Raw genomic sequence first — 27,741 nt, 5'->3', positions numbered from 1 at the left:
TTATTTATTCCTGTCAACATGCAAGGTAAAGGAAGACCAAATGTGGCTACCTGCTGAGTATGATACTTCCCTGAAGTCTGATATTGTGGCTTTTGATGGTAGTAGATCAAAGGTGCTGCACGCACAAACTATGGGGTGATTTTTCCTAACTGCCTGAATTACAGCTAAGCTCCCTGGCTGTTCTGCTTTCTGTCCTTTCCACCATCACATGGTACAGACCTTGTAACTGGAAAACAGCCAGAGATTAAAGAGGACATGTAAAGGGGAAAGCCAGTTCTGTATTGCTTTTTCACAGGCGTTCAGCCTTGCAGGAGCAAGAATTCGATTTTGGCTTTCTGGCATGCAAAGAGTAAGTGAAAAAGCCACAGAAGGATCAGGTGTGCTAAAGAAGGGTGTAAGTTCTCTTTTCATACTGCATCACCTGCCTTCTGAACCTTCTCAACGTATAAAACCTCCCATTGCCAGAAGGATATTGGTCAGTAACTGCCTGAAATGGAAAGTATAGGCTATGCTTACGTGTTTTACATATGGTCACACCAGAGTGACTCTCTCCAGGTGCATCACACCTGCCCAGTATGCTCTTCCATCCAACATCAATGCCACTCCACTGGTTGGCAAGTCATAGCTCCCTTCCTAACTTCTCCCCTGAAACAGACCTGAACTGGTAAGGAACGACTTTAGCGGGCAGAAAAAAACCACAGACAAACCTGGTACTGTGCAATGTCAGAGACTGCATGGGACAAAGAAGCAGATACCCTGGAGTCATTAGGAATAGGTAATACCCAGGGGTATTGATGAAGATTAGAGACCTGAAAGCTCCACTAAAACTTTGAGACCCCCTGAGCCTGTCCCCTGCTGCTAACATCACTCACCTTCACATTATTTATTCCTTTGTCTCCCCATTTATACCACAAGGATAAAAGTGTCACTCTGGGCATGCTTGTCACGCTCTATAACCACAGGCAGGGCTGGTACTGCAGCAGGGTTAACCAGCCAGCTGCTTCCTTAAAGAAGGTTGGAGAGGTTGCAAAGTTTCCCTCACAAAGTGGTTCCTCTATCACACAGGATCTCCACATGCAGGGCAAATGCCTCTGCGCAATAACTATGTGGTAAGCCCTTGGGAGGAGACAGAGGTCAGCCAGAAGCCCACTTCTGAACAGGCAGTCCACAATGCCTCCTCCAATTCAGCCTTGACTTGCCAGAGTTCTCATTTTCAGGAAGATAGCCTGGATTGGCAGCAAGAAGACTGGTAGAGGGTAGCACAAAGCCTTGAGCACAGGCTAGTCAGTGCAGCACATGTAGAGATGATTTTCACTGTCTCCACAGCCCTGACAGCTTACTGCTGACAATGTTAAATTCTACAGGCAGTAGTGGGTTTGGGTCCCATAACCTGCCTCACCCAACTGTTTTCTAGCTTTGTTTTACAGAGGTTATGAGGAAAGTTGAGTCAAAGGCTCCTCCACACTGAATATTCCTGTAGATAACACTTTCTGCTGCAGCAGCTCTGCTCCTCCTCCTGGCAGAAACTCATCCAGATGTCCCAATGCAAAGGTGAAGCCAGGATGTTCTGCCCACAGGCAACACAATGCAACCCTCTTTTCTGCACGTGACATTCCTTGGAGTGAAGTCCACGGCATCCTCAGGTTGTCTTGTCTTTGTATTGCTGCCATTTGCTTGATATGATGCAACATGAAGACAGTTGGTAATGTTGTGCTTGGGAGGCTGGGAGTGCTGTGGTCTTCAGAGAATGTGTCAGGGAAAGTGCCCTGCTAAAATGCTCTGACAGAGAGTGAGCAGCAAGCCATTTTCTAGGGGATACCAGGTAGAGCAAGATAAGCTGGGTCCTAACTGTGGATGCTACACTAGTTGAAGCATAGTTTGACAGAGGAGTTCCTCAGAAGCACTTGTGTTTGGCAGACACAGTAGACAGGAAAGGCAAGAAGAGGCACTTCCTAAGCTGTGGTCTGTGTTTCTCTTCAACACTGACCACGGTATCTTGGCAAAATATGGCTTAACATTAGCAGCTGAAGCAAAAGGATCAGGAGTGGTCAGCAGAGAAGATCTGCGAGGCTACAGGGAGCATTCAAACTACTGCAAAGCCACTACCTGAAGGACTTGCCTACACATACACTTTCCCCAGCAAAGGACAACTCTGTCTTCTGACCCTCGTGCAGATAGCGTAACTTTTGCAGAGCTGAATGGCAAGTTCAGATTAGAAGCCTCCTTCCAGCAAGAGTCACTTTTCGTCCCCTGAAGCAGAATCCTTTTGCGATCTCATGATTCGATGGAGAGTTGCCCTGAAGTGCTGGTCCCGGCTCAGTCTTTTGGCTGCCTCCTTCAGTTCCTCAATGTTTTCAGCTTCTCTGTGAGAGAATATGAAGGACTGGGACTGCTTCACTGAAATAAGAGCAGGACAGAAAGGTCAGCATTCTCCCACAGGGACACAAACCAAAGATAAAGCTTTGCTTTAGCACACAACTGCTGTGAGCAAGATGAGTGAGAGCCTGGCAAGGGATGAACTAACCATTGCACTCTAACAACCTCACCTTACCATTTTCAGAGGAGGAAAATGCCACTTTTCTTATTCACATGTGCCTCTGGTGGTGCTGCATAGAATCTGATGTAACCTTGCAAATGTTCCATCCAACCCAACTCAGTCTGTGGTTAAGCATTCAGATGAATTCAGCCTTGAGCATATATTTCTAGGGGCCCAGGAGTCACAGCAAGGACTCAGTGCTTGCTCTCTAGGTAAGGAAGCTGAATTTCCCCCTATAGCTGTACTCTGCTACTAGGGAATGTGTAACATGAACCACACTGGAAGACCTTACTATTCTCTCAGCCCCATCTGCACAAATCTGCTCTTGGCAGGATACAGAGCAAGAAGCTTCCCAGCACCTACAGTCATTCCACGAAGTGCTGCCTCTCCGGTGGTGGAAGCGGCAGCTCTTTATGCGACGAGTGGCAGCCTTGTGAATGTACACAGAGTTCTTCATGATCACAGGCATCTTGGCCTCCAGCTCTGCACTGCGGATGCACTCTTCAAAGAACTCTGAGGAGAGACACTACCGTGAGCTGTGATGGAAGACACCTCAAGCAACAACTCTGTCATGAGGGAATGCACTCACTGCTGGGCAGAGTCAGGTAATGACTTACAGCACCTCCCTAGATCTTCTCAAACAGCAATCCATGAAGTTCCAGAACTCTAGGCTGAACAGGAGCCAGAAGTGTGCCCAGGTGGCCAAGAAGGCCAATGGCATCCTGGCCTGGATCAGGAACAGTGTGGCCAGCAGGAGCAGGGAGGTCATTCTGCCCCTATACTCAGCACTAGTTAAGCCACACCTTGAGTACTGTGTCCAGTTCTGGGCCACTCAGTTTAGGAAAGATGTTGAGTTGCTGGAACATGTCCAGAGAAGGGCAACAAAGCTGGGGAGGGGTTTGGAGCACAGCCCTGTGAGGAGAGGCTGAGGGAGCAACAAGTTCAAAATGGCAACAAGTTCAAAATGACAACAAGCAACAAGTTCAAAATGACAAAAAACTCAGTTGCTACCAAATGCATATTCAAACTACAGAAAAAGAACTTGCAGTTCTCCACCCCCCCTCAATTATTCCCAAATGCCATTCTGAGTCACCTGCCAAAAGTCTCTGATACTATGATAAAACTTCTCAGCTGTCTTGCAACAGTGGTGTTAGAAGCCTTCCTCATTGCACTTTCTTTGAAGGACTTCTAAAACCCGTCAAGCCTAACTGCAGAAAGGGAAGCACTGGCAGACACACAGAGGCTATATATTTCTTAATAGCATAGCAAATACCTGAACACACATTTAAACATTTTAGGTTCTGTGCAAAGCCTTAAACTTTGTCCAAACTCTGACAGTGTTAAAACCTGCTTTTCTTAGCCCATTTCCCCTCTTACCATCTAACTGGCATATCTTCTGCCATTCCAGTCTTGCTGTATTCCTGCCAGTGGCTACTCCCTCGCTGTTTGGAGGGCTTATGTGCTAATGCGTGCCAGCTCTTACACAGAAGGGCAGTGCAGAGCTGCAGGAATCACTCGGAAGGACTGAGGCAGTCTGCGCTGAGGCTGATGTTAAAGAGAACATTTTGAACAGTGTTTCGCTTGTTGTTACATTCTTACTCTTTTAAATCGTGCCCATTTGTCTCACTTTATAAATCCAAGGTAGAAACTGCTTAATAATGTTTATTTTACATCTATTTACAGATATAATTTAGAAGTATGTGTGTATATAAAACTTACATGCATTTAAACTTATAGATACAGCAGTGCTCAGAAAGACAGAGACTGAGGTTTCTATATTGGCACAGTACAGAATTAACCAGGTTGAAAAAGACCTTTGAGATCATCAAGTCCAACCTATCATCCAACACTATCTAATCAACTAAACCATGGCATCAAGTGCCTCATCCAGTCTCTTCCTAAACACCTCCAGTGATGGTGACTCCACCACCTCCCTGGGCAGCACATTCCAATGGCCAATTATTCTTTCCAGGAAGAACTTCTTCCTAACATCCAGCCTAAACCTCCCCTGGTGCAGCTTGAGACTGTGTCCTCTTGTTCTGGTGCTGGATGCCTGGGAGAAGAGACCAACCCCCACCTGGCTACAACCTCCCTTCAGGTAGTTGTAGACAGCAATAAGGTCTCTCCTGAGCCTCCTCTTCTCCAAGCTAAAGAACCCCAGCTCCCTCAGCCGCTCCTTGCAGGGCTTCTACTCCAAACCCCTCCCCAGCTTTGTTGCCCTTCTCTGGACACCTTCCATCAAGTCAACATCTTTCCTAAACTGAGGGACCCAGAACTGGACACAGGACTCAAGGTGTGGCCTAACCAGTGCTGAGTACAGGAACAGAATGACTTCCCCGCTCCGGATGGCCACACTATTCCTGAAGCAGGCAAGGATGCCATTGACCTTCTTGGCCACCTGGGCACACTGCTGGCTCATGTTCAGCCTACTGTCAAGCAGTACCCCCAGGTCTCTTTCTGCCTGGCCGCTCTCCAGCCACTCTGACCCCAGCCTGTAGCGCTGCATGGGGCTGTTGTGGCCAAAGTGGAGAACCCAGCACTTGGATATGTTAAATCGCATGGCCTTGGACTCTGCCCATCTGTTCAGCCTATCAAGGTCACTCTGCAGGGCTTTCCTTCCCTCTAACAGGTCAACTCCTGCTCCCAACTTGGTGTCATCTGCAAATTTACTGGTGATAGACTCAATCCCCTTGTCCGGATCATCAATAAAGATATTGAACAGGATCCACCTTTTACTGAAATGATGCCAGGTAAAGCATCTTCTTAACAGCTTCCCCCTGCAACATACTCAAGGATGGAAAACAAGCAAGATTTCATCCAGCTGCAGCTCCTAATGTAGGTTCCCAAACCTGACCCAAGCTAGGTGCTAGGGTAACACCCCATCTTACAAGCCCATCAAAACACAAAATGAAAAGGCAAAGAAACAGGGAAAAGCTGTGTGGAACTTGACGTGTGGACTGCAGTCATCTTGGCTTATGAACACTGTGCTGATGCAGTGATTCAACTCTGACTAGCGATCCAAACTTTACCCGTTGGTTAACCTACCAGCACGTTGCCACAGCAACGGCAGGCCTCCTGAAACTGCTGCTGTTCTTGTAACCAAGGCTGAGAAGAGGTTATGTCAAGGGCAATAAGAGGACTCTTTCTAACCCAAACCTAGTTGGTCTTTACAGCTCTGCCACAGTTTCCTTGTTCTATGTCTTGGAAAACATTTGTTTGTTTCTGTCCCTGGGTTTGTCTTCCACCTAGGAAGAATTGTTCTCTCCTTAGAAGGCAAAATACCAAGTACCTGCCTAAAACATTCTAGTTCCTCCAAAGAGGGGTGTGGTTGAGGTACAAGGAGTTGGGAGAGCAGCTTTGCTGATTTGAGAACTGTTCTTTTTGTGACTGGAAGATGGCTAGAAATATTTCCTCTCTTCAAGCTTGCTCATCAGTAGAGAGGGTGGAAGACTGACTTACTTCTCAAGTTACTGACATCTGCTTTCATCTTCTCTTCTTTCTCCTTGTTGCAATCCAGAGAATTTAAGCCTCTTTCTAAACTTTGCAGCGCTTTCTCAGCTTCTCTCAGCCTCTTCTCCAGATCCATGCGCATCTTCACCTCAGCCTGAAGAAGAGAATAATCACTGCTGAAAGCCAGCTTGCATCTCAGTAACCATCCTGCTAACTCACAGAGTCTGTGAGGGACCCAGCAAGAAAATCAAAATGGAAGGACAACAGTGAGGAAAGCCAGTATAAATATTGTAAGACAACCCAGAAGAAGTTACTTCTCACGTCTTCAGACAGAATCTGAACTTGAAGTCCAGATTGCTTTAGCAATTGTCCTGTTCTCTGAGTTTCATTTTCACATCTTCCCTCTTATCATATAACCCACATGGAATTTCAACACATACATTTCTGCTTATGCAAGTACTTGCAGCTGAGGAAGAGCAGGAGGGCCTTTACACTATTTAGCATACTTTGTCCAGTTTGCCTTGGCATAGATTAAGGTATCATCCACTAGTGGTATAACAAAGGGTTGGCATCTCACCTGCATTCCTCTACTTTTTAACCCACATCCATCCAGAGCAGCCTGAAAATTTACAAATCTTAAGATAGACTCTCTGACCACAAGAGAGGGAAGATTTCTCTTCAGTTCTGCAATTGTTTTTCTTTTAAGATAGAATCATAGCATCACTTCAGGGTTGGAAGGGACCACAAGGATCATCTAGTTCCAACCCCCCTACCATGGGCAGGGACATCCCACACTAGATCAGGCTGGCCAGAGCCTCATCCAGCCTGGGCTTAAACACCTCCAGGGATGGGGCCTCAACCACCTCCCTGGACAACCCATTCCAGGGCTTCACCACTCACAGTGAAGAACTTCTTCCTCACATCCAGTCTGAATCTCCCCACCTCCAGCTTCATTCCATTCCCCCTAGTCCTATCACTACCTGATATCCTGAGAAGTCCCTCCCCAGCCTTCTTGTAGGCCCCCTTTCAGATAGTGGAAGGCCACAGTGTCTACTTTCACAGTATCAAATGAAAATATTTACTGAATGGGTTAATCAGAATGAAAAATTCAACAGTAGACACAAAGGACAAATCCATCTGTTACCGTGATACGAAGCACAGCAAACCATTTGCAACCAAAAAAAAAAGGAAAACAAAAATCAAGTCTCTGACTTGACAGGGGAAGAGCTTAAAGGAAGATGACCCAGGACCACAGACCCAGGGATAGCAATATTCAGGGCTACCTTGAGGTCTCTCTCTGTCTGTTGCTTCTCTGCACTCAGCTCCGAGAGTGAGTGCTGCAGCGCTTGAGACTGGGAAGAGTAAAACTCTCGCTCCTCCTCCAGTGCTCGCGACCTCTCCTCGTTCTCCTTCATCCTGGTGCACAGTACAGCAAAGGAAGACAACCATTCCCACACCAGCACAACTCACAGGAAGGAAGGCACCTGGTACTGATGTGTGCTTCACTACCTGGCTGCCCTTAACAAAGGTGTGCTAACAGGAACACTGCCTGTGCTCTGCTTCAATGACACAGGCACTGCTAGAGAGAGCCAGGTGGACAGTTCCTCAATGGAACATTTTCAGTTCCCAGAGAAGGTTCAGGAGCACTAAATACTTCCTATAGACAAGCCCATGAATGGATCCACATGCTTAGCTTCCAATTTGAAAAGAGCAGGCCCAAGGAGCAGCAAGGAGTTTATCTGCCTTGCCTGCCAAGATAAGCTTCCACACTTTTCTTGTGTTAGCAATCAAAAAGCAAGTCAGTGGGTAGTAATGCCACTTGGCACCACTAAGCCTGAGCAGAACAAAGTGTCCTCTTTACTGCACTCAATGACAGAAATAGTAAAAGATCTTATGCCTCTTCAGGTGTCAGAATAAGCAGGAAATATTTAGCTACACCCTTTCTGATTGCCTTCCACTTGTGAGGAGGAAAACTATCTCTTTTCCTACCACCCTCTTCACATTGGATCACATTGCATCCTTGCCTCTGACAATGCCCAGACCCTCCCCCACCAACCCCTTTTCCCTCCTTCTCCCTATCCCCATTTCACCTCTTCTCTGCCAGTAGTTTCTCTTCCAGAAGCTGCTGCATCTTCTCCTCAATCTGTTGCAGGCTACAGTGCAGTCCCCAGGTGGTGCTCTGCTCCTTGTTGGGGCTAGTTGGTGGAAGCTGGCTCTCATTTTCTTCCAGCATCTTCAGCATTTGCTGCTTTTCCAGTGAGAGCTCCTAGAAGAAAGGCAGACTGAATGCACCAATCCTGCTTCTTTTTCTGCCTGACTCCTCCTCCCTACTGAATACCTCCATACCTTACGTAAGTCTCATTCAGTTTAAAAATAAGAATAACAAAACCTGATTTTCATTTCATACCTGCTTCACGAGTAGCAGGTATGAAATCCATTCCAGGGCTTCACCACTCTCACAGGGAAGAACTTCCTCCTCACATCCAGCCTGAATCTCCCCACCTCCACCTTCATTCCATTCCCCCTAATCCTATCACTACCTGAGATCCTAAGGAGTCCCTCCCCAGCGTTCTAGTGGCCCCTTTCAGATACTGGAAGGCCACAATAAGGTCACCTCGAGCCTTCTCTTCTCCAGACTGAACAGCCCCAACTCCTTCAGTCTGTCCTCATAGGAGAGGTGCTCCAGCCCTCTGATCATCCTCGTGGCCCTTCTCTGGACACGTTCCAGCACCTCCACATCCCTCTTGTAATAGGGGCTCCAGAACTGGATGCAGTGCTCCAGGTGGGGTCTCACCAGAGCTGAGTAGAGGGGGAGAATCACCACCCTTGCCCTGCTGGCCACACTTCTCTTGATGCAGCCCAGGATCTGATTGGCCTTCTGGGGTGCAAGTGCACACTGAGAGCTCATGTTGAGCTTCTCATCCACCAGCACCCCCAAGTCTCTCTCCTCGGGTCTGCTCTCCAGGCAGTCACTGCCCAGCCTGTATTTGTGCCTGGGATTGCCTCAACCCAGATGCAGGACCCTGCACTTGGTCTTGTTGAACCTCATGAGGTTGGCTTGTGCCCACCTCTCCAGCCTGTCAAGGTCCCTCTGGATGGCATTCCTTCCCTCCAGTGTCTGCTGCACCACACAGCTTGGTGTCATCAGCAAACTTGCTGAGGGTGCACCGAATGCCTGTAAGCTCCTTTGACATGGAATGCTAGTAAGGACTCCGCTCAGGAATTAGAGCCCTGAGCATCTCTGATGTAGGTATCTTCCCTTCCTTGCTTCATCATCTTGCTACTCAGTGGGAACTAGAGACATCTCTCTGTGGCACTTCTAACCACGGGTGTATGATGCTATTTTCCTATGAAGTGTTCAGTCTCCTTGTGCAACTAGGGCATGAATGGTCACTCCCTGTCTTTCCAGTGCTTTTTTCATACCCTCAACTGCAGGCAAGAAGAGCTTGATAGGACATTAGCAACAGATTTTAGTACAAACTTGCAGAATTCAGCAAGGACAGAGTCACAAATTTCACAAACAATACACATTCAGAAAAAAACACTTTGCACCAAGCCAACAGTGACAATAAGTAAGGATAGGTTAAACCAACGCTTCATTTCCTACATTCCAATGTGGTACACGATTCCCTAGGAGCTGTGTTCTCTGATGTGCGCAAAGAAAGCCTCTCTGCTGCTCCAATTTCCACTAGAACTTAGGGAGCCACAGTTAAAACAACAACAAACAAACATTTAGAAAGCTATCACAGACTGAGAGCCATATTGGCGGGAAGAGACTGTCTGGTAGCCTCTCGTTCAGCCTTCTGTTCAGAGTTTGTCTGTCACACAGCAAGATATGGTCAGCTGTGCCTTTCTACAGCTGGGTTGTAAAAACCTTCCAAGAAAGAGGTTTCTAAGCCTCTGCCCCTCTGCCAGCCTAGATGTCTGGTTAAAAGTCTCTCTCTCGTGAGAGAGCTTCCCCAGCTGTAATTTATGGTTATAGTCCTAGTACTACAGAGATAAGTTTGGTTCTGTTGGTCTCTACATCACTTCTAGTGCATTTTTAGCAGGTGATCTTGGCCTCCATATGGAATGGAATGGGATAGGATAGGATAGGATAGGATAGGATAGGATAGGATAGGATAGGATAGGATAGGATAGGATAGGATAGGATAGGATAGGATAGGATAGGATAGGATAGGATAGGATAGGATAGGATAGACCAGACCAGGTTGGAAGAGACCTTCAAGTTCATCACATCCAACCCATCATCCAACACCATCTAATCAACTAAACCATGGCATCAAGCACCCCACCAAGTCTCCTCCTAAACACCTCTAGTGATAGTGACTCCACCACCTCCCTGGGCAGCCCATTCTAATGGGCAATCACTCTCTCTATGAAGAATTTCTTCCTAACTTCCAGTCTAAACCTTCCCTGGTGCAGCTTGAGACTGTGTCCTCTTGTTCTAGTATCAGCCCCCACACCAGAAGCAGGGGTTGTTAAATTCCACAATACAGTTTTGCTTTCAGCCCTGGGCAGCTCTCATGGATCATTAGCAAAACACTGTCACTTGGAGGGGCCAAGTGGTCACTCACCTCTAGTGTTTTCTGTAAGGACTCTGTCAGGCTTCGCAGCTCTTTCTTTTCTTCTTCCACTCCTTTAAGGGAGCAGGCTGTGAGCTCTAGCTCCCTGAAGAAGCAAGAAGGGTGACAGATATTGCAGGGGAACACCAGCCTCATGGGAGTCATTCAGACTGCACAGGTTGTGGATCCCCTAGTGCAAGACCTGTGACCAGTGCTTGATACAGGCAGCACTGGAGAGTCAGGAGGCTGCCAGAAAGCATTATGCCTTGGAAACTCTGCAAGCATCCAAGAAACTTTACCACACCCACTGATCATAAAAACAAACCCATGAGTTGCTCAGGCAAGACAGTTACAGCTAAGCAGAGATAGGTCTGTGAAACCCAAAGCAGCTTGTGAAACCCCATTGGCTTTTTCTGGGATGTTATGTAGGGAGGAAAAAGAAAACATTTAGGGGGGAAAAAAAAACCAAACCACAGAGCAATGACACTCAGGGCAAAGCACTTAGATCCTTCATCTTCTAAATACATGGCTATATGAAAAATGTTAATTATTTTGCATAGTGCAACTCTTTAAAATGACAAAATTATTCTTGGTGAGGCAAATCCTTTACCCATCCAATGTTGTTAAGCTGATGGTGGAAAATCAGGTTCAGATGTCTGAAGCCCACAGGACTCCATGGTCAGTCAATCACCCCAACTGCCTCTCTACAAGGCTCTAGCATCTCTCTGTTGCCATGCTACCCCAACTAATCTGGGCTTTGCTCATGTCTCACTTCCTTGAACATGATCCCCAAATGCTGCGTTCTATTGGTGATCTAGCAATAGCAAATGCAGGTACTTCCCAGCTGCTCTTGTTTTGGTCAATATGTCATTTATCCCTTTCCTAAATGCACAAAAGAAGTTTTGATCCATCACCAAAGCAGCATTTGTGCCCGATGTGGGCATTCATGTCATTTTCCTGACCTGTGTAGTTCACCACTTTACCTCCTAATCTGATCCTGCTCCAGTCGCAGCTCCCGTACCACCTCCTCAAACTGCTGCTTCTCTGCTTCCAGCACCTGGTTCAGACGCTCGAGTTCCTGGACCAAAAAGGAATCATAGAATAGTAGAATTGTTAAGGTTGGAAGGGACCTCAAGGATCAGCTAGTTCCAACCCCCCTGCCATGGGCAGGGACACCTCACACTAGATCAGGTTGCTCACAGCCTGGTCTTAAAAACCTCCAGGGATGAGACTTCTACCACCTCCTTGGGCAACCTGTTCCAGTGTCTCACCACCCTCATGGTGAAGAACTTCTTCCTAGCATCCAATCTGAACCTACCCATTTCTAGATTTGTTCCATTCCCCCTAGACCTATCACTACCTGACAGTAAAAAGTCCCTCACCAGCTTTCTTGTAAGCCCCCTTAAGATACTGGAAAGCCACAATAAAGTCTTCCTGGAGCCTTCTCTTTTCCAGACTGAATACCCCCAACTGCCTCAGTCTGTCCTCATAGGAGAGGAGCTCCAGCCCTCTGATCATCCTCGTGGCTCTTCTCTGGACACACTCCAGCACATCCAGACCCTTCCTGTAATAGGGGCTCCAGAACTGGATGCAGTACTCCAGGTGGGGTCTTACCAGAGCAAAGTAGAGGAGGAGAAACACCTCCCTCAACCTGCTGGCTATGCTTCTCTTGATGTAGCCCAGGTGTGATTAGGGAATGAATCTGCTGACACACAGCTGGAAAAGGCATCAGTGTTAACATTGCCTGAGACTTTTAACCTAAGTGATGTATAGTCATGGAGTGTCTGAATCCACCAGGCTTTTGTCCTGGGGTAATTAGAAGGGATTGAACATTGGTTGTGTATTTTGGCATCCAAAAGTCACAGAGAAGTTACCAGCCACCTGGAAAACACAGACACACTCCCTGCACAGATCAGCACTGTGGCACATGTAAGGAATCATTGAATCATAGAATTGTTAGGGTTGGAAGGGACCCCAAGGATCATCCAGTTTCACCCCCACTGCCATAGGCAGGGACATCTCCCACTAGATCAGGTTGCTCAGAGCCACATCCAGCCTGGCCTTAAATCCTCCAGGGATGAGGCTTCCACCACCTCCCTGGGCAACCTGCTCCAAAGCTTCCTAGGAGATCTGGACCCAACTTGCATGTACCATTTCCAGGCAGCCACATGTGCAGATACAGAAAGCCTGGACAGGACTGTGACACTTGAATCACTGCTGTGTCTTGCTCTCCATTCCCACTGGGAGGGGACAAGACAAACTTCATATTTATAGCTTTAGCACAGTTTAATCAGCCTGTCACTGACTTCATGACAGTAAACCCATGCCTAGACAGCACTGACGCTCACAAGCTATTGTCAAGCCCTGAAGCAGACTCTTCTAGTCCAGTGGAAGCAGTTACACTGAAACCTATAGCTCCCAGTCAGGTGCCCCTTGCAGCCTCCTCTGCTAGGGCAAGGCAGGTCCCAAACCAGCAGTGACACCAGATAAATTCATAGTAACAGACTTGCTCCATGGTGCAGATAGAGTTCAAGGTGTTTTCCAAGCATTCATGCTCTGAGGCATTCAAGCTCACAGCAAGGCAGGCTGCCACAGCTCCATGGGTTGTCCAGGGAGGTGGTTGGGACGCTGTCCCTGGAGGTGTTTAGGCCCAGGCTGGATGAGGCTCTGGCCAGCCTGATCTAGTGTGGGGTGTCCCTGCCCATGGCAGGGGGGTTGGAACTAGATGATCCTTGTGGTCCCTTCCAACCCTGACTAATACTATGATACTATGAGCTATATATTCATTCCTTCCTCAACATAAAATTCCTTCAAACTAACCTGACACCATCTGCTCTATGTAGACAATGGACATCTCATGCATGGCTTTATGTGAGCAGAGATTTGTTCCAGGGTCTTTAGAAAAGGGCATTTCCCTCCCTATAGCTGTAGGTTGCGCAGACGAGGCTACCTCACGAGACAGACACATCTCCTTGAAGAGGCAGTAGTTTAGCCCTGCAGGTGTGCCTTTGGACTTTAGCTCTGTAGAAATGTACAGAGGAAAACCACGGGCCTGAGAAGCCTAGGTTAGCATTGACATCTGTTGCTCAAGAGGAGCAACAGCCACTTGTGATTCACTGGAAAATGGCAGATGCAGCAGTGGGCAAGCTTGCAGTGTGGTGGCCTCCAGCCATGGAGGCTTTCCTACTGACTAACAGGACAAACCATTGCATAACTTTATGATGGTCTATAGAAACTGGAACACAGTTGGTGTAAATATAGGAATGAGCTGCTTTTACTGTGTTAAGCAAATAAAAGGAATACTTTGGGAAACAGTATAAAAGTTGATCAATTAAGATACAGTAGCCCCTCTCTTTCGAGTTTTCCTTATTGCCATGTTTATTCTCCTCATCTCTGGTGTCTTTGTGCACCCCCTTGGTTCTCACAATGGTATTTCTCCATTAGAACAATGTCATGTTATTTGCATGCTGACTGTGGAGACAGACAAGCTCATTGCCAGTCTTCTTGGGTCTGCTAAATGACAAGTGTATAATGGTGATCACAGCAACAATGAATTTAACCTGACCCTCCTCCCTGGTCCTCCTGGAGACATAAACACAAGCACACTGCATGGCAAGTGCCTGGGAAAAGGAATCCTCCAGTACTCATCCCTAATGGCTCTTTTTGCCTCCAAGGCACCTTCTAGTCCTGCCATAAGGAAGTTGAAGAGAATTGGGTTGAATACTCACCTCTTTCTGCTCCCTCTGCAGACACAGCTCTTCTGTTTCTTCCATTAGCTTATCTACAAACACACACACATAACAGTCGAACACTGAGAAAAGCTTTTTATATCCTGGGGACATTTATGATCATGAAACACTGACTGCTTGAAGCTTGAAAATATGTAGCTGTCCCTCTTGCTCTGTGTGCATCTCCCTGGGAGGCTCCAAAGGCAGAGATGATGCTAAAGAGATGTTATACAGTTCCCCTCCTGCCAAATAACTTAGTAAACTAAGCAACCATATTGTTGTGTACTCCTGCTAAGGCTTCCTCTCAGTGTTGTTAAAGACATAGAATAGAATAGAATAGAATAGAATAGAATAGAATAGAATAGAATAGAATAGACCAGACCAGACCAGACCAGACCAGACCAGACCAGGTTGGAAGAGACCTTTGAGAACACCAAGACCAACTTATCATCCAACACTATCTAATCAACTAAACCATGGCACCAAGCACCCCATCCAGTCTCTTGCTAAACACCTCCAGTGATGGTGACTCCACCACCTCCCTGGGCAGCACATTCCAATGGCCAATCACTCTTTCTATGAAAAACTTCTTCCTAACATCCAGCCTAAACCTCCCCTGGTGCAGCTTGAGACTGTGTCCTCTTGTTCTGGTGCTGGTTGCCTGGGAGAAGAGACCAAGCCCCACCTGGCTACAACCTCCCTTCAGGTAGTTGTAGATAGCAAGAAGGTCTGCCCTGAGCCTCCTCTTCTCCAGGCTAAGCAACTCCAGCTCCCTCAGCCTCTCCCCATAGGGTTTGTGCTCCAAACCCCTCCCCAGCTTCGTTGCCCTTCTCTGGACATGTTCCAGCAACTCAACATCTTTCTTAAACTGAGGGGCCCAGATCTGGACACAGTAAAGATCATTAATGAACTAACGTTTACAATCCTCTAGTTGGGCCAGCAAAGGCACAGTAAGGTTAAGTGGGTTGCACGCATCACAGTGGCATAGTCTGCAGATTAGACCTCCAGCCCTACCCACCCGCACATTGCTCTGTCCTTTGTGCTGCACATAACTGCCAGCTCTCTGTTGTCACCTTGGGATGTCCCAGCCAAGTAAGCAGTGCCAGAGCAGTAGTGTCACATTGCTAAAGTTGTGCTGGCCACCACTCCTGCCTCTCTGCATTCTTGCCCTCTTTTTCCTTGCCAGGACCCAACACAGCTTCATAAAGCCTCTCTCACCTTCCCTCTTCTGCCCCTCCTGCCAGGTGTGGGGGCAATTCCAGACCTTGATGGGCTTTTGCAAAGTCCCTGCCTGAGAAAGAAACCAGCAGGGTGCAGGTGGAAGGTAACTCCCCAGGGATTCACAGAATTCTTCAGAGCAACGTTTGCTTCCTCCAGAGAGTCTTCACCTGCTGCCAGGAGCAGCCTCAGACACAGATCACCCAAGGTAAATCTAATGCAGCAGAAGCCACAGTAGTTACAGAAAAACAGATAGATCATTGCTGTCAAAAGAAAGTAACCAACTGTGACAACTGAGCAGCTCTGAATGTTCTTGTCATGGATGGAAGAACCTAGTAATACCTATATATATATATATTTTGATTTTCCAAATATCTCCTGTAGAGATCATGTATTCCTCTTCCCTCTGTCACCTTGTCTAGTGTCACACCGTGGCTCCCTAGTTTTGTGGATGCCGTAGTCTGCTCTGATGGTTGCAAAACAACATCTTGACTAAAGTTTTCCTGTTCCTAATTTAATTTTTGTCCTGTGCCTCCAGGTCCTCCTTTCAGCACTCCCCATTTTCCCCTTGCCAGGTGTGGAACCACCCCTCCTTACTTGCTGCATCCATCTGACCACAATAAATATGGCCTGATGCCTGATCGCTGTTACATGTGCGACCATTCACTGAGGCCACCACTGCTCAGCATGGATACAGAAATATGAAAGGCTCTTCAAGATTCCTCCAGTGGCTTGATGACTAGCAGCAGGTACCACGAGCCCTTGATAAAGGCATCAGGAAGATGGACTGGACTTCAGCAAGGCCTTTGACACCATTCCCCACAGCAAACTCCTAGCCAACCTGTCAGGTCATGGCTTGGACAGCAGCACTCTATGCTGGGTCAGGAACTGGCTGGAGGGCCGTGCCCAGAGAGTGGTGGTGAATGGTGCCACATCCAGCTGCCAGCCAGGCACTAGTGGTGTCCCTCAGGGATCAGTGCTGAGTCCCATGCTCTTTAACATCTTTATTGATGATCTGGATGAGGGCATTGAGTCCATCATCAGTAAATTTGCAGATGACACCAAGCTGGGAGCAGGTGTTGATTGGTTAGAGGATAGAAGGGCTCTGCAGAGGGACCTTGACAGACTGGACAGATGGGCAGAGTCCAACATGATGGCATTCAACAAGTCCAAGTGCTGGGTACTGCACTTTGGCCACAACAACCCCATGCAGTGCTACAGGCTGGGGTCAGAGTGGCTGGAGAGCAGCCAGGCAGAAAGAGACCTGGGGGTACTGATTGACAACTGGCTGAGCATGAGATAGCAGTGTGCCCAGGTGGCTGAGAAGGCCAATGGTATCCTGGCCTGCATCAAGAATAGTGTGGCCAGCAGGACCTGCCCCTACCCCCCTGTTCCAAGAGAGAAAGAGGAGTGGAGAAAGAAGCAGTGGTTTAGACTTAGCCAAGGCCAGCCAACAAGCAGATTATCTCTCCTGAGCAAAGAAAACCAGCCAAGGTCAGAAGAGAAGACAGAAAGAATTGTTGAGGCACATCTTATTCTACCTATTTATCCAATGAATTTGTTTAGAATAATCTTTTGTTTTCCTTTTGACACCCAATAGTGACTTATTTGTATTTTTCTACTTTTCTGCTCAAAATCTGTAACTAAATTTTAAAGGCATAGCCTGAAACTACCACACACTTGAACCAAGCCCAAGCAAATATTCTCACTTCCAGTGCGAGCAAATGATGGTGAAGCCAAGCAGAGTAAGACCACAAAAATCCTCCACAAACCAACATCTAGGGGAGGAAAACTCAGGCCTGAAAAGCTGTGATCAGACTCAAAATACCAGTCCTGTGTGATTCAAGGAGACAAATGTGTTGGGTTTTGGCCTGGTGAGCAGCTGAAATCAGCTCATCCAAGCTTCTCAGGGGCAACGCATATCCAGCCAGGAGGAGGGGCAGAACTGCAGTGTGCTGGCCACAGCACATTCTTCCTTCTAGACAGATGTCCAGATCTTACCTTGACATCCACATCTTTTGATCCCTTCAGAACATGAATTTCAGCTGCTGACTCAAAACACTTGTCCAGCCTTATCCTCACCACTCCAGAAAAGCACACTGGCTACTTTGGGGTTTATAACCTTTGGGAATACAAGCTTCCTACCTAAGTACTCTTGCTTCTCCTTGGCCAGCTGCAGTCCTTGGGCTTCCAGGCTCTCAATCATGGCTTCTCCCAGCTGGGCATTCTTCCAGGTTCTAGGGAGAGCAGAGTAAAGCAGACAATTAAGGAACAGGTAGGGGACTCAGCCAGGCAATCTACCAAGGAATTCAAACACACAGATTCTCATCAGCTGGGACAGCAAGTCTCTACATTTTTCTCCTTCGATTAATTTGAGATTTTTTCCCTGATATTCAGGGTTGGTTTTTTTCTTTAAATACAAGAGCTCTTTGTCAAGGCTGCAGCTATTCAAATGTGGTTTTTTTCCTAGTGTTTTGGAAATTCCTACACTGATCTTAGTCTTTAAGGCCTCCAGACAAACCTAGCACATGCACAGCCTCCAACTACTCCATGGGTACCTGGAACCCATTAAACGGATCCTGAGAGACTTTAGAACCAACTTTTAGCTTTTAACTCAACTAACTTCCCATATGCCAGTGCCATCAGCTGCCTTTGCAATATTTTGCTGCTACAATTACTCTTCTTCAAACATTAAACCATTTACTGACTCTTTCCTTTTGTTGCCTTTCCTTGAGTTTCCCTTTCCATGCCTTTCCCTTTCCATGCCTTTCCCTTTCCATGCCTTTCCTTTATTTCCAGGACAAGGACACACAAATCAAAACCAGAGAAAGAAATGGCATCTGTTGTTCACTTCTCTTCATGTCCCATTGAAAAAAAAACCAACCCACAGATCTACAGACCTACAATACCTAAAATGCATATGTAACAGTCATCCTGATCTATGCTGATCTATGATCCTGATAGATGCATACCCAAGAACAGCAACTCTCTTACCCAGAGTGACTCTGAATCCAGAAAAAACAACAGCAAACAGCTTGAGGCAGGGGGAACACACACAAAAGAAGTTATCAAATGGAGTGTTTTTAAACAGCCGTAGCTTTTAAGCTGGCTGTTTATCAGAGTCACTTTTTTCAGTGCTCTTTCCCTTCCCCAGCCCAACAAGATGTTTCCCTGCCTGTAACGCAAAGGTTATTGCAGCCACTGCTCTATAACTTGGGAGGTGCACCCACACAGTTGTGTAACACTGACGTTTTCATTCCTTTAGAGGACACAGTCTCAAGCTGTGCCAGGGGAAGTTTAAGCTCAAGGTGAGGAGAAAGATCTTCACTGAGAGAGTCATTAGCCATTGGAATGTGCTGCCCAGGGAGGTGGTGGAGTCACCATCCCTGGAGGTGTTCAAGAGGGGATTGGATGTGGCACTTGGTGCCATGGTTTAGTCATGAGGTCTGTGGGGACAGGTTGGACTTGATCTTTGAGGTCTCTTCCAACCTTGGTGATTCTGTGATTCTTTTACGTGCTGCAGCCAGTGTTGGTGTGCAATAGCAGCAGTGGGGAGGGAGAGGCTAAGACTTCAGCTGAGAGGTGAAGAAGGATTTGTTTTGTCTTCTGTACTTCTTACCTAGTGAGTTTACATCAGAAAAAGCCACATTGCTTAAAGTGCTGGAAAGCACAGGGCCACACTTCTGAACACACTTCTGAAGAGCCCTTGTAAGGCTGCACAGGATTCCCGTTGGCTACACAGCTGGAACACCACCTGTTCCAGTGCTGCAGAGGCAGTGGAATATCTCTATAGCTTGCCTGCATTTTACCTTTCTTGGGAATATCCACAACCAGTTCTTGAAGGCACTTTGCCCTTCATGGTCCACAGGACACATACTATATTACCTGCTGCTTTTTTCCCCACTGCCCACCATGTCTGTGTTTTAAACACATGCAGGGAATGCTACCATGGATGCAGAGAGTGAGTGTGTGCCCCTGTCCCTGAGTGGCAGCCTCTCTGGCTGGGAAGTGAGGCTGAGAGACAGCTGAGAGTCAAGGCTTTGTGTGGTTCCAAAAAGGTTCCAAGATTGGGCAAATGTGGTATGTTAAAGTCACAACACACTGCAAGGCTGAAGGGACCATCAGCTCCTCTCCTCAATGAATACTTTGCTACCTTGCTTCCTTATAAAACCAGGGAGGTTGGAAAAGAGTGAAGAACTAAAACAGAGTATGATGGTGAGAGGCTAAGCAGTTGTGCATGCACACACACATACAAATGCCACCCAGCCCCCAGATGGGTGCAGATGTAGAGAGAACAGAGGCCATTTTCCATAGTGGATTAATTTTATCCTCTTCCCCCTGTTTAACAGGGTCAGTGGATTTAGGATTTGCTGAGGATGTCATGGTCTGCTGTTGGTTGTTGTTTTTTTTTTTTTTTCTTCTTTGTTGGTTTTAAATAATAATGAAGGCTGTAGTAGGATCACCATAAATTGCTGCTCTGCCAGCAGCAGAATCTTTATCTAGGGACACTAGGACACTGAAACAGGCTGACTAGAAGATGTCAGCTGCACCTTCCTAGCTTTCCTGTTCACAGCAGACCAGTTTACTGGCCCAAACAGTGCCTTTCTGGATGCTGCTTTACTCCCAACTTGACCCTGATGATATAAATCACATAATCTGTGCTTTTCCTCAAATATAGGCTATCACCAGCTTTAGCCTGGCACTGGAGCTGCAGTGGCCTCCTTTTTTGATGAAAGAGGAGGGAAGGGGAGTGGTTTGGGCAGATGATTGGCTAGGTGTAAGGAAGTGTGCTGCCTGACAGCTATTTAGCACTTGTTTATGAAAGCAAGGACTGGAGGGCTCCTGAGCTGTGCTGCCATGCTTCTTCCACCCCATGCACACCTTCAGCCCTCAAATTTTTGCCTTTGGCAATAGTTAGGGATAACATTGGTGAAGGCAATTGTAAACATGTACTGTAGGAGCACAACCACTGAATTACTCAAAGGCTAAATCTGGGTCCCTCCTTCCCTGCAGTGGCCAAGCCTGCTTGTGTGGAGTGGGTGACAGACCTCTGCCTTGGCTCTTGTGTCCCACGGGGCTCATGCTGCCATGAAGCTTTAATGGACAGTATTGTGGTGCAGTTCATACACTACCTGGGAGGTAGCAGCAGCAAAAGCACCAGAACCAAAGGCAGGCTCACTGCAGCAGTACAGAGCTTAGCTTGGACTGATCCACCCTAACACTGTGTGAACCTTTTCAGTCTCATAGCACTGGAATTTACTGAGGTACTGCCTTCACCATGCACACATGCATGCACACATTGGTATTACAAGTTAAACTTGCCTGAAAGAGCAGCTTTTGCCCCTCCAGTCACAAGAAACCACACACACATATTGTCATGGAGCCAATTACATTGCTCTGCCCAAGGAAGAGTAAAGAGCTCATTGCTCCAAGCCTTAGAACTGAATAGTAGGCTCTGCTCTGCAGACTCCAGAAGTTTCTGTCTGGATTGGGAAAGTCAAATTCCTGTTAAGAATCATAGGATGCTTTGGGTTGGAAGGAACAGTAACAAGTCACCTAGTCCAATGCCTATGCAGTGATCAGGGACATTTCCAACTATATCAGGCTGCTCAAAGCCTCATCTAACCTGACCTTGGAAGTTTCCAGGGATAATACACCTGCAAACTTGTGCCAGTGTTTCAACATGCTCATCATAAAAAAATTCTCCCTTAGATCTAGTCTAAATCTTCTCCCCTGTTGCAGCAGGCCTTGCTCTAAAGACAGGCACCATCTTTCTCACAGACCCCCTTTGAGTACTGAAAGGCTGGTACAAGGTCTCCCAGGAGCCAAGTGTTACCTCTTCCTGTATCAGAATGAGATGTAGAAAGAGCCTGTTGTGGTTTTGGACAGTTGCTCACTGTATTGTCAGGTTCCTGGATGCTCAGAGATTGCTGTACTGGTGGCAAACCAACATTCTCCACAGAACTATGAACTGAACGTTCTACCCACATAGCAATCAAACTCTCTCCCCCATAGGTGGGCTGGAAATGCTTTGCTAACACCTCCTCCCCTGGGATTTAGCCTGTGTACATGTTTCAGAATTAAACTGTCTCAAGAGGCTGACTCCTCCCTGCTGCATGACCCAAGTGCCCTGGGATCTGGGCGGAAGGGTGCATACCCCACAATGTTCTTCAGGGATGTTACTGATACCACAGCATGACCAGTACTGCTGGAAGCAAGTGAAAAGTCTCACTAGAGCTGGGGAGCTCGTCTGCTTCCCCACAATCCTTCTTGTCAGGCTTCTTCACACATCTGTTGATCTGATCAAGAGAATAAGGAATAGAAAGAAAGCTTACACTTTTCCAGACTCCTGCAGCATCTCCAGCCACTGAGCCTGCTCAGGCTCTGATTCAGCTGCTAGAACAATGTTACCCTAGAAGAGGGGAGGGGGGAAAAAAACCTGTATTAGAGAGGCTGGGGCCTAATGTGCCTCTGGGCATGAGCTGGACACAGCTGCCACAGCCATAGTGGGAGAAGAGCCCACCACAGGCAACCACCTCCATGGCAGCCACTACATTGGAACAAATATGACCTAGGCCTACCATACATTGGAAAGAGATGCACATGGCAAGCAGTCATAGTAAGAATTAAATGTTAAGACAACATGAGGTCTAAGGCTCCTGAATACCTATCTGTAGGTCTGCTAGCATCATAAGACCTGCTGTTAAAAGAGCAAATTTCCTTGTTGGTTGTCAGCGCAGAAGCATCAGCAAAGCCTTGAGGAGTCTTGGGGCAGTCAGGCAGCCTCTCTCCACTCACCAGCAGTAACATATTTTGTGGTGCTGGGAATTTTGCAGGGGATGAAGTCTACTTACATGGAAGTCTTCATGAGATATCTTTATGGCATAAGGCATGTTGGGCTCCTCTTTAGGCTCCACGATGCAACCTCCCAGGGGTATGACACCCTAGAGAGAAACCAGAGGACTTCAATCAGCAAAATCAAGTATAACTATCAAATAACTCAGAGCTGAACTGTGGGACCTGCCCTGTCTTGGCTATCACAGGAAAGAAAATACACATAGGTCATGACAAGCAAAGGGGCTGCCACCACTGGGAGAACTCTAACTGGTATCCTGCATTTGGCCTGGAGCGAATGGAAGTGGGAACTCATATCAAAGTGGAGATGACCTCACATACAGGGGCAAACACTGCAAATTCAGAGTGTAGTCCCATGAGAAAGGTTGTGCCACCATTCAAGTCACCCCGAGTGGGTCCTGGGCCCACGTGTGCTGTGCTGGGAGTGATGGGGAGCTTGCTATCCACAGCGGGTCAGGGTGAAATCAGCCCCTTGGGAAGCACAGGTTCTTCACTGTCCTCCAGCGACTACAGAGGGTGAAAAAGACTCTGAGTATAGAGCCTCCTCTGTGAAAGCACCAGGCAACTTCTGCAGAGGCTTCTTCTCAGGGCTGAAGGCACGTGGATAAGCAGGGGCTGACTGCAGCTGCTTACAAGTGCAAGCACAGGTTAGGATCAAGCAGCAAAGCTGCTGGCCTTACAAGTGGCTTTGCAGGCAGTATTCTCACAGATTAGTAGACTATGAAATCATGAAAACTATAGAATACCTGTACTGTCTAGTGGGGGGGGGGGGGAGGGAAATTGAAGTTGTGTACCTGTTGAATTACTATGAAGCCTCAAGAAGTGCTGACATGATTGTCACTTCTTTGAGGTTCTGTTTGTAAGTTTGTGGCATACCTCATTAACTTGCTGGCCCTTGGGGCTGGTAGGGAGGAGAAAGCAGAAATGGAATAACCCCTTCCCCATGCACTGCTGCTCACCTTGGGGTGGATATTAAAGTATTTATTGCTTTCAAAACTCTTCTTTTCACTCTCAGCATAGTAGAGCAGGAAACTTTCCTTAATAATGAAGAACCTTTAAGACAGAGAAAGGAAATAAATACTGCTAGAGCAAAGGTTGCAAGTCAGAGCACACAAAAAATCTCCACCTAGCTAAAGCTGCTTTCTGAGCAGAAGAGTTTACTATTAGCATCTAATCCTGAGGTAACTCATGCTCCTGCTCATAACCATGAACTAGTGTTTGCCACTAGGTGTGTCAAGCTAAACTTCTTTGTGACTATGTCTCTTACACCACACACACACCAGTCTTCAAGGTAAACCATAGGACCATTTACTCACAGGGGACTGGAACTGGGGTCTATGTGCAAGGCAGGAGCATAGCCAGAGACTTTTGGTATTTTCACCACTAAGAAATCTGGCTACCCCGTATGTTGGATTCAGCCTATTGGAAGAAAGTCGCTGCTTTAGAATCATAGAATCAATAAGGTTGGAAAAGACCTCCAAGATCATCAAGTCCAACCTGTCACCACAGACCTCATGACTACTAAACCATGGCACCAAGTGCCACATCCAATCCCCTCTTGAACACCTTCAGGGATGGTGACTCCACCACCTCCGTGGGCAGCACATTCCAGTGGCTAATGACTCTCTCTGTGAAGAACTTTCTCCTCATCTCGAGCCTAAACTTCCCCTGGTGCAATTTGAGATTGTCCTCTTGCTCTGGTGCTGGTTGCCTGGGAAGAAAGAGGCTTCTTTAGTTTTGATGGGAAACCAGTGTCTATTTCAAAAGCAACTGAAGTCTTCTTTTGCCATCTACTCCCTGCCACCTTCTTTCATCCCAGCTCAGCATAAGCCTAGACAGAGGTGTTTCCAGTGTTTGACTGGTCCCTGTCTCAGGGAGAGTCATAGAATAACAGAATCACCAAAGTTGGAAGACACCTCAAAGATCATCAAGTTCAACCTGTCACCACAGACCTCATGACTAAACCATGGCACCAAGTGCCACGTCCAATCCTCTCTTGAACACCTCCAGGGACGGTGACTCCACCACCTCCCTGGGCAGCACATTCCAATGGCAAATGACTCTCTCTGTGAAGAACTTTCTCCTCACCTCCAGCCTGAATCCCAAGTGACTCAATGCAAAACAAAAACAACCCTTTGGCTATGACATCACTCTGGAGCACATACACACTTCAGTGATATTTTTAAGCAAAGATCCTGGTAAAGTCTCCTGTCATTGACCTTTGTAAACACAAAGGAAATTGAATTCTTTCTCGCTCCTATGCATCACATTTTACTGTGCCTTGTTCTGCTCAGTTAGCCTTAGGTATGCTCTGATGAACACTGTACAAAGGCAGCAAAATATCACAGCCTCTGCAAACCAAGGGTCTACTGCACTGGAGCATGTGATTGCAAATGAAGAAGTTGCATTTTTAGCTTATTTGAATGCTCAAAATGCCCCTGGGAAAGTCCTTCTGCTTGAAGAACTGGGGTTGCGTCTACCCTGCAGTCAGCGGTACATGGGAGAGATGTCTCACATGGCTTAAATTTGGTCTAAATGACAAATGAGGAGTAGCTGAAAAAAAACCCAGAGACTAGTTAAGCAGGGAGGTTTCAGAAGAGTAACTGGCAAAGAAAATATGTTGGACTGCTCTGTACATGTTTTTTATATGAGAAAAGAGGGATCAGGCAGGAATGTGAAGGGCAATAAGGTAAATATTACTAAAGAATGCCTTTTTACACCACACAAACCACTGCTTTCCAACTCACTTTCACGTGATTCTCAGGGATTTGGAAAGGGCAAGGCATTTCTGTGAATAATAAGAACATCCCCAGGAAACCCTACTGCTTCCACTGAGAAGGATCAGGGCATCCTGGGGATTCTGCCACCTTTGTCTGAAGCCGCTCATAGTGATGGGCTTCAGGTCTGATTCACAAGAGCAACTGTAATATTTCCATGTGCCCTTCCACTCCTGTGTATGAAGGAGCCAAGCACTACCTCCAGTACACAGCCACTTGACACCAATTTAATTCCTAAAGATGAAGAAAGAGGTCAAAGCTGGTGGAGAACTCTTACCATCATAATATTGTTAATAATAATTGCCATTACTCTACTTGGAGGAAAGCTTTAGCACACTTGTTTTCTCGCAGATTTTCCCCATGATTTCTTTTGTAGCAGACTGATTCCCTGTGCAGATACCAAAATACTAACAGCAGGTAAGCGTTACTACTCATCACTAGCAGATCTCAACAGCAAACTCTGGATTGCTAAACCTCTCTGGCAGTGTCAGGGTGAGAAATGCAAGTTTCTCAGCTACTAGTCTTCCAACTGAATCATTTGCCAATGACATCTATCAGCACTGACATTAATCTGCCATCCAGGAATGTTGGAAGGCTTAATCCATTGGATCATGTACTCCCAGTGAGCACTGAAAAAGAGCTTGCCCTGTGTTTCTGTGCCAGTACCCAGACAAACAGTCATGCCTCATGACCTGACAACCAATGGAAAGCTCTCCTGGGAGATTCAGCGATTCCAATCAAGAAGCCACATCAGCTTTAAACTTCAACCTGACCCATCAGGTCAATATTATAGAACATACCTCTGGCCTTGGTAAATAGCAAACGCTATCTAGTTCCAGACTTTCTGGCTGCTGGTACACAACACACAGCAGCTTACCACTCCCAAGCACCAGATAGGAGAGAATTCAGAACACCTTTCCACCAAGGAAGAGTCTGCAGTGCTGATGCTTCTCCATGAATCCTGCCAGGTCATACACAGAATCACAGAAACATTCAGGTTGGAAAAGACCCTCAGGATCACCAAGTTCAACCCAGAACCCTACACTACAAGGTTCACCCCCTAAACCATATCCCCAAGCACCACATCCAAACGACCTTTAAACACATCCAGGGTTGGTGACGCAACCACCTCCCTGGGCAGCACATTCCAATGCCTGACCACTCTTGCCATGAAAAAAAATGTTTCCTCATGTCCAGTCTAAACCTACCCAGTCATAGCTTGAAGTTATTCCCTATTGTTCTGTCACTAATCACCTGTGAGAAGAGACCAGCACCAGCCTCTCTACAACGTCCTTTTCAGGTAGGTGTAGAGAGCAATGAGGTCTCCCCTCAGTCTCTTCTTCTCCAAACTAAACAGCCCCAGCTCCTTCAGTCACTCTTCACAAGATTTATTCTCCAGGCCCTTCCTCAGATTCGTTGCCCTCCTCTGTTTCCACTCCAGCAGCTCCACATGGGTGGTCATTCCCACCTAGCCATTTCACACCCAAAGGACTCAAAGAGTTTTAACAAGTGCTAATGACAAAGTTCAGGTGGTTTGGAGGCAAAATGTAGCAGCTGACTCTTCTGCTTTCATGAAACGATGATAGGATAATTATCCAGAGGAGACAACTACTCTCTATTCTCACCCTGAAGGGCAGGTAGCACAGGACAGATAAAGGAGAAAGCACAATGCAGGGGCTGAATGTGTAAAGCAGACACAGAGCAGCAGGGAAGCCATGCACAAAGCTTCTCTCCTAGCCAGATGCACTTGAAGAACCAAGCACAATGCGGGCACTGAGTGTGTAAAGCAGAAACAGAGCAGCAGGGAAGCCATGCACAAAACTTCTCTCCTGGCCAGATGCACTTGAAGAACCAAGCACACAGGCTCTAACTTACCCCAGCCCCCTTGGGCTTCGTATTTCACCTCAGCATCCCCCAGTTGCTGTGGCTTACCTCCTGGACCATTTGGCCGACTGTCTCCCGAAGGGTCTCTTCCAGAGCACGCCGTACAGCTGCACTTTGGTGCTGATGTCCAGAGCATCTGAATCTGCCTGCTCCATGGATGGAGAAGGAGATACGGAGCTGGATTTTGAAGCAAACATGGTCCTAACCCTTCCCCTCGGCGTGGCAGCTCAGGGAATCCAATTAAATGCAATGAACCAGAAGCATGTAGGCAGTCCCTGTGAGTGGCAGACGGAGAGAATGGGCTGGGGTTTGAATCAATAACTTGGCTGCTCAGCACTCAGTCAATAATTCTGTCCCCGATGCACAGACGATGAGCATCTCCTCATGCCGGGTTGCTTCCTGAAGCATTACGGACAGCACACAACACAGCCCGAGGGGAAGAAAAATAAGGGGTGAAAAGAACCAGAGATGAGGAACACCAAAAGGCAAAAAAAAAGGATAAAAGCTCACCAGAGAGAAAGTTCCCAATGAGGACACCAGCCAAAATGCTTCCTGCGCCAGAGGCAGCTTGGAAGGTTATTGCACTGAATATTGCAGCATCCTCCCAGGCAGAAATCAGGGCAAGACAGACATTGCTGCTGTCAGGCATCTCTTTCTCTGACACATACCCCTGGAATCTTGCACTTTGAGACAGGTTTTTCTCATCGGTCCCAAATAAAAGTGGAGCA

General features: G+C 47.1%; 1 protein-coding gene across 3 annotated transcripts; it reads right to left on the bottom strand.

Moving 5' to 3' along the window:
- On the bottom strand, positions 1-27,741 carry PLEKHD1 (pleckstrin homology and coiled-coil domain containing D1). Of its 3 annotated transcripts, none has more exons than XM_068162256.1 (14): positions 27,524-27,741; positions 27,062-27,288; positions 23,312-23,405; positions 22,352-22,441; positions 21,833-21,909; positions 17,643-17,734; positions 14,280-14,332; positions 11,535-11,629; positions 10,564-10,657; positions 8,077-8,252; positions 7,270-7,402; positions 5,996-6,140; positions 2,900-3,049; positions 1-2,397 (listed from the first exon to the last, which is right to left on the bottom strand). In XM_068162256.1, exons 2-14 carry the CDS (start codon positions 27,208-27,210, stop codon positions 2,237-2,239), a joined length of 1,509 nt encoding a protein of 502 aa, XP_068018357.1. In that variant the 5' UTR covers positions 27,211-27,288; positions 27,524-27,741; the 3' UTR covers positions 1-2,236. The 3 variants fall into 3 exon arrangements, with proteins under 3 accessions (XP_068018357.1, XP_068018356.1, XP_068018358.1); XM_068162255.1 differs by having other exon boundaries at positions 27,062-27,412; positions 27,524-27,541; XM_068162257.1 differs by having other exon boundaries at positions 2,275-2,397; positions 2,896-3,049; positions 27,062-27,741.

Source organism: Melanerpes formicivorus, unplaced genomic scaffold (assembly GCF_026170545.1).
Source record: "Melanerpes formicivorus ecotype bairdi unplaced genomic scaffold, bMelFor1.0.p_v2 SCAF_62, whole genome shotgun sequence".
In the NCBI taxonomy this organism is placed as follows: domain Eukaryota; kingdom Metazoa; phylum Chordata; class Aves; order Piciformes; family Picidae; genus Melanerpes; species Melanerpes formicivorus.
The sequence above is the reverse complement of the archived record's forward strand: the minus strand, read 5'-3'. Positions and strand labels throughout refer to the sequence as shown.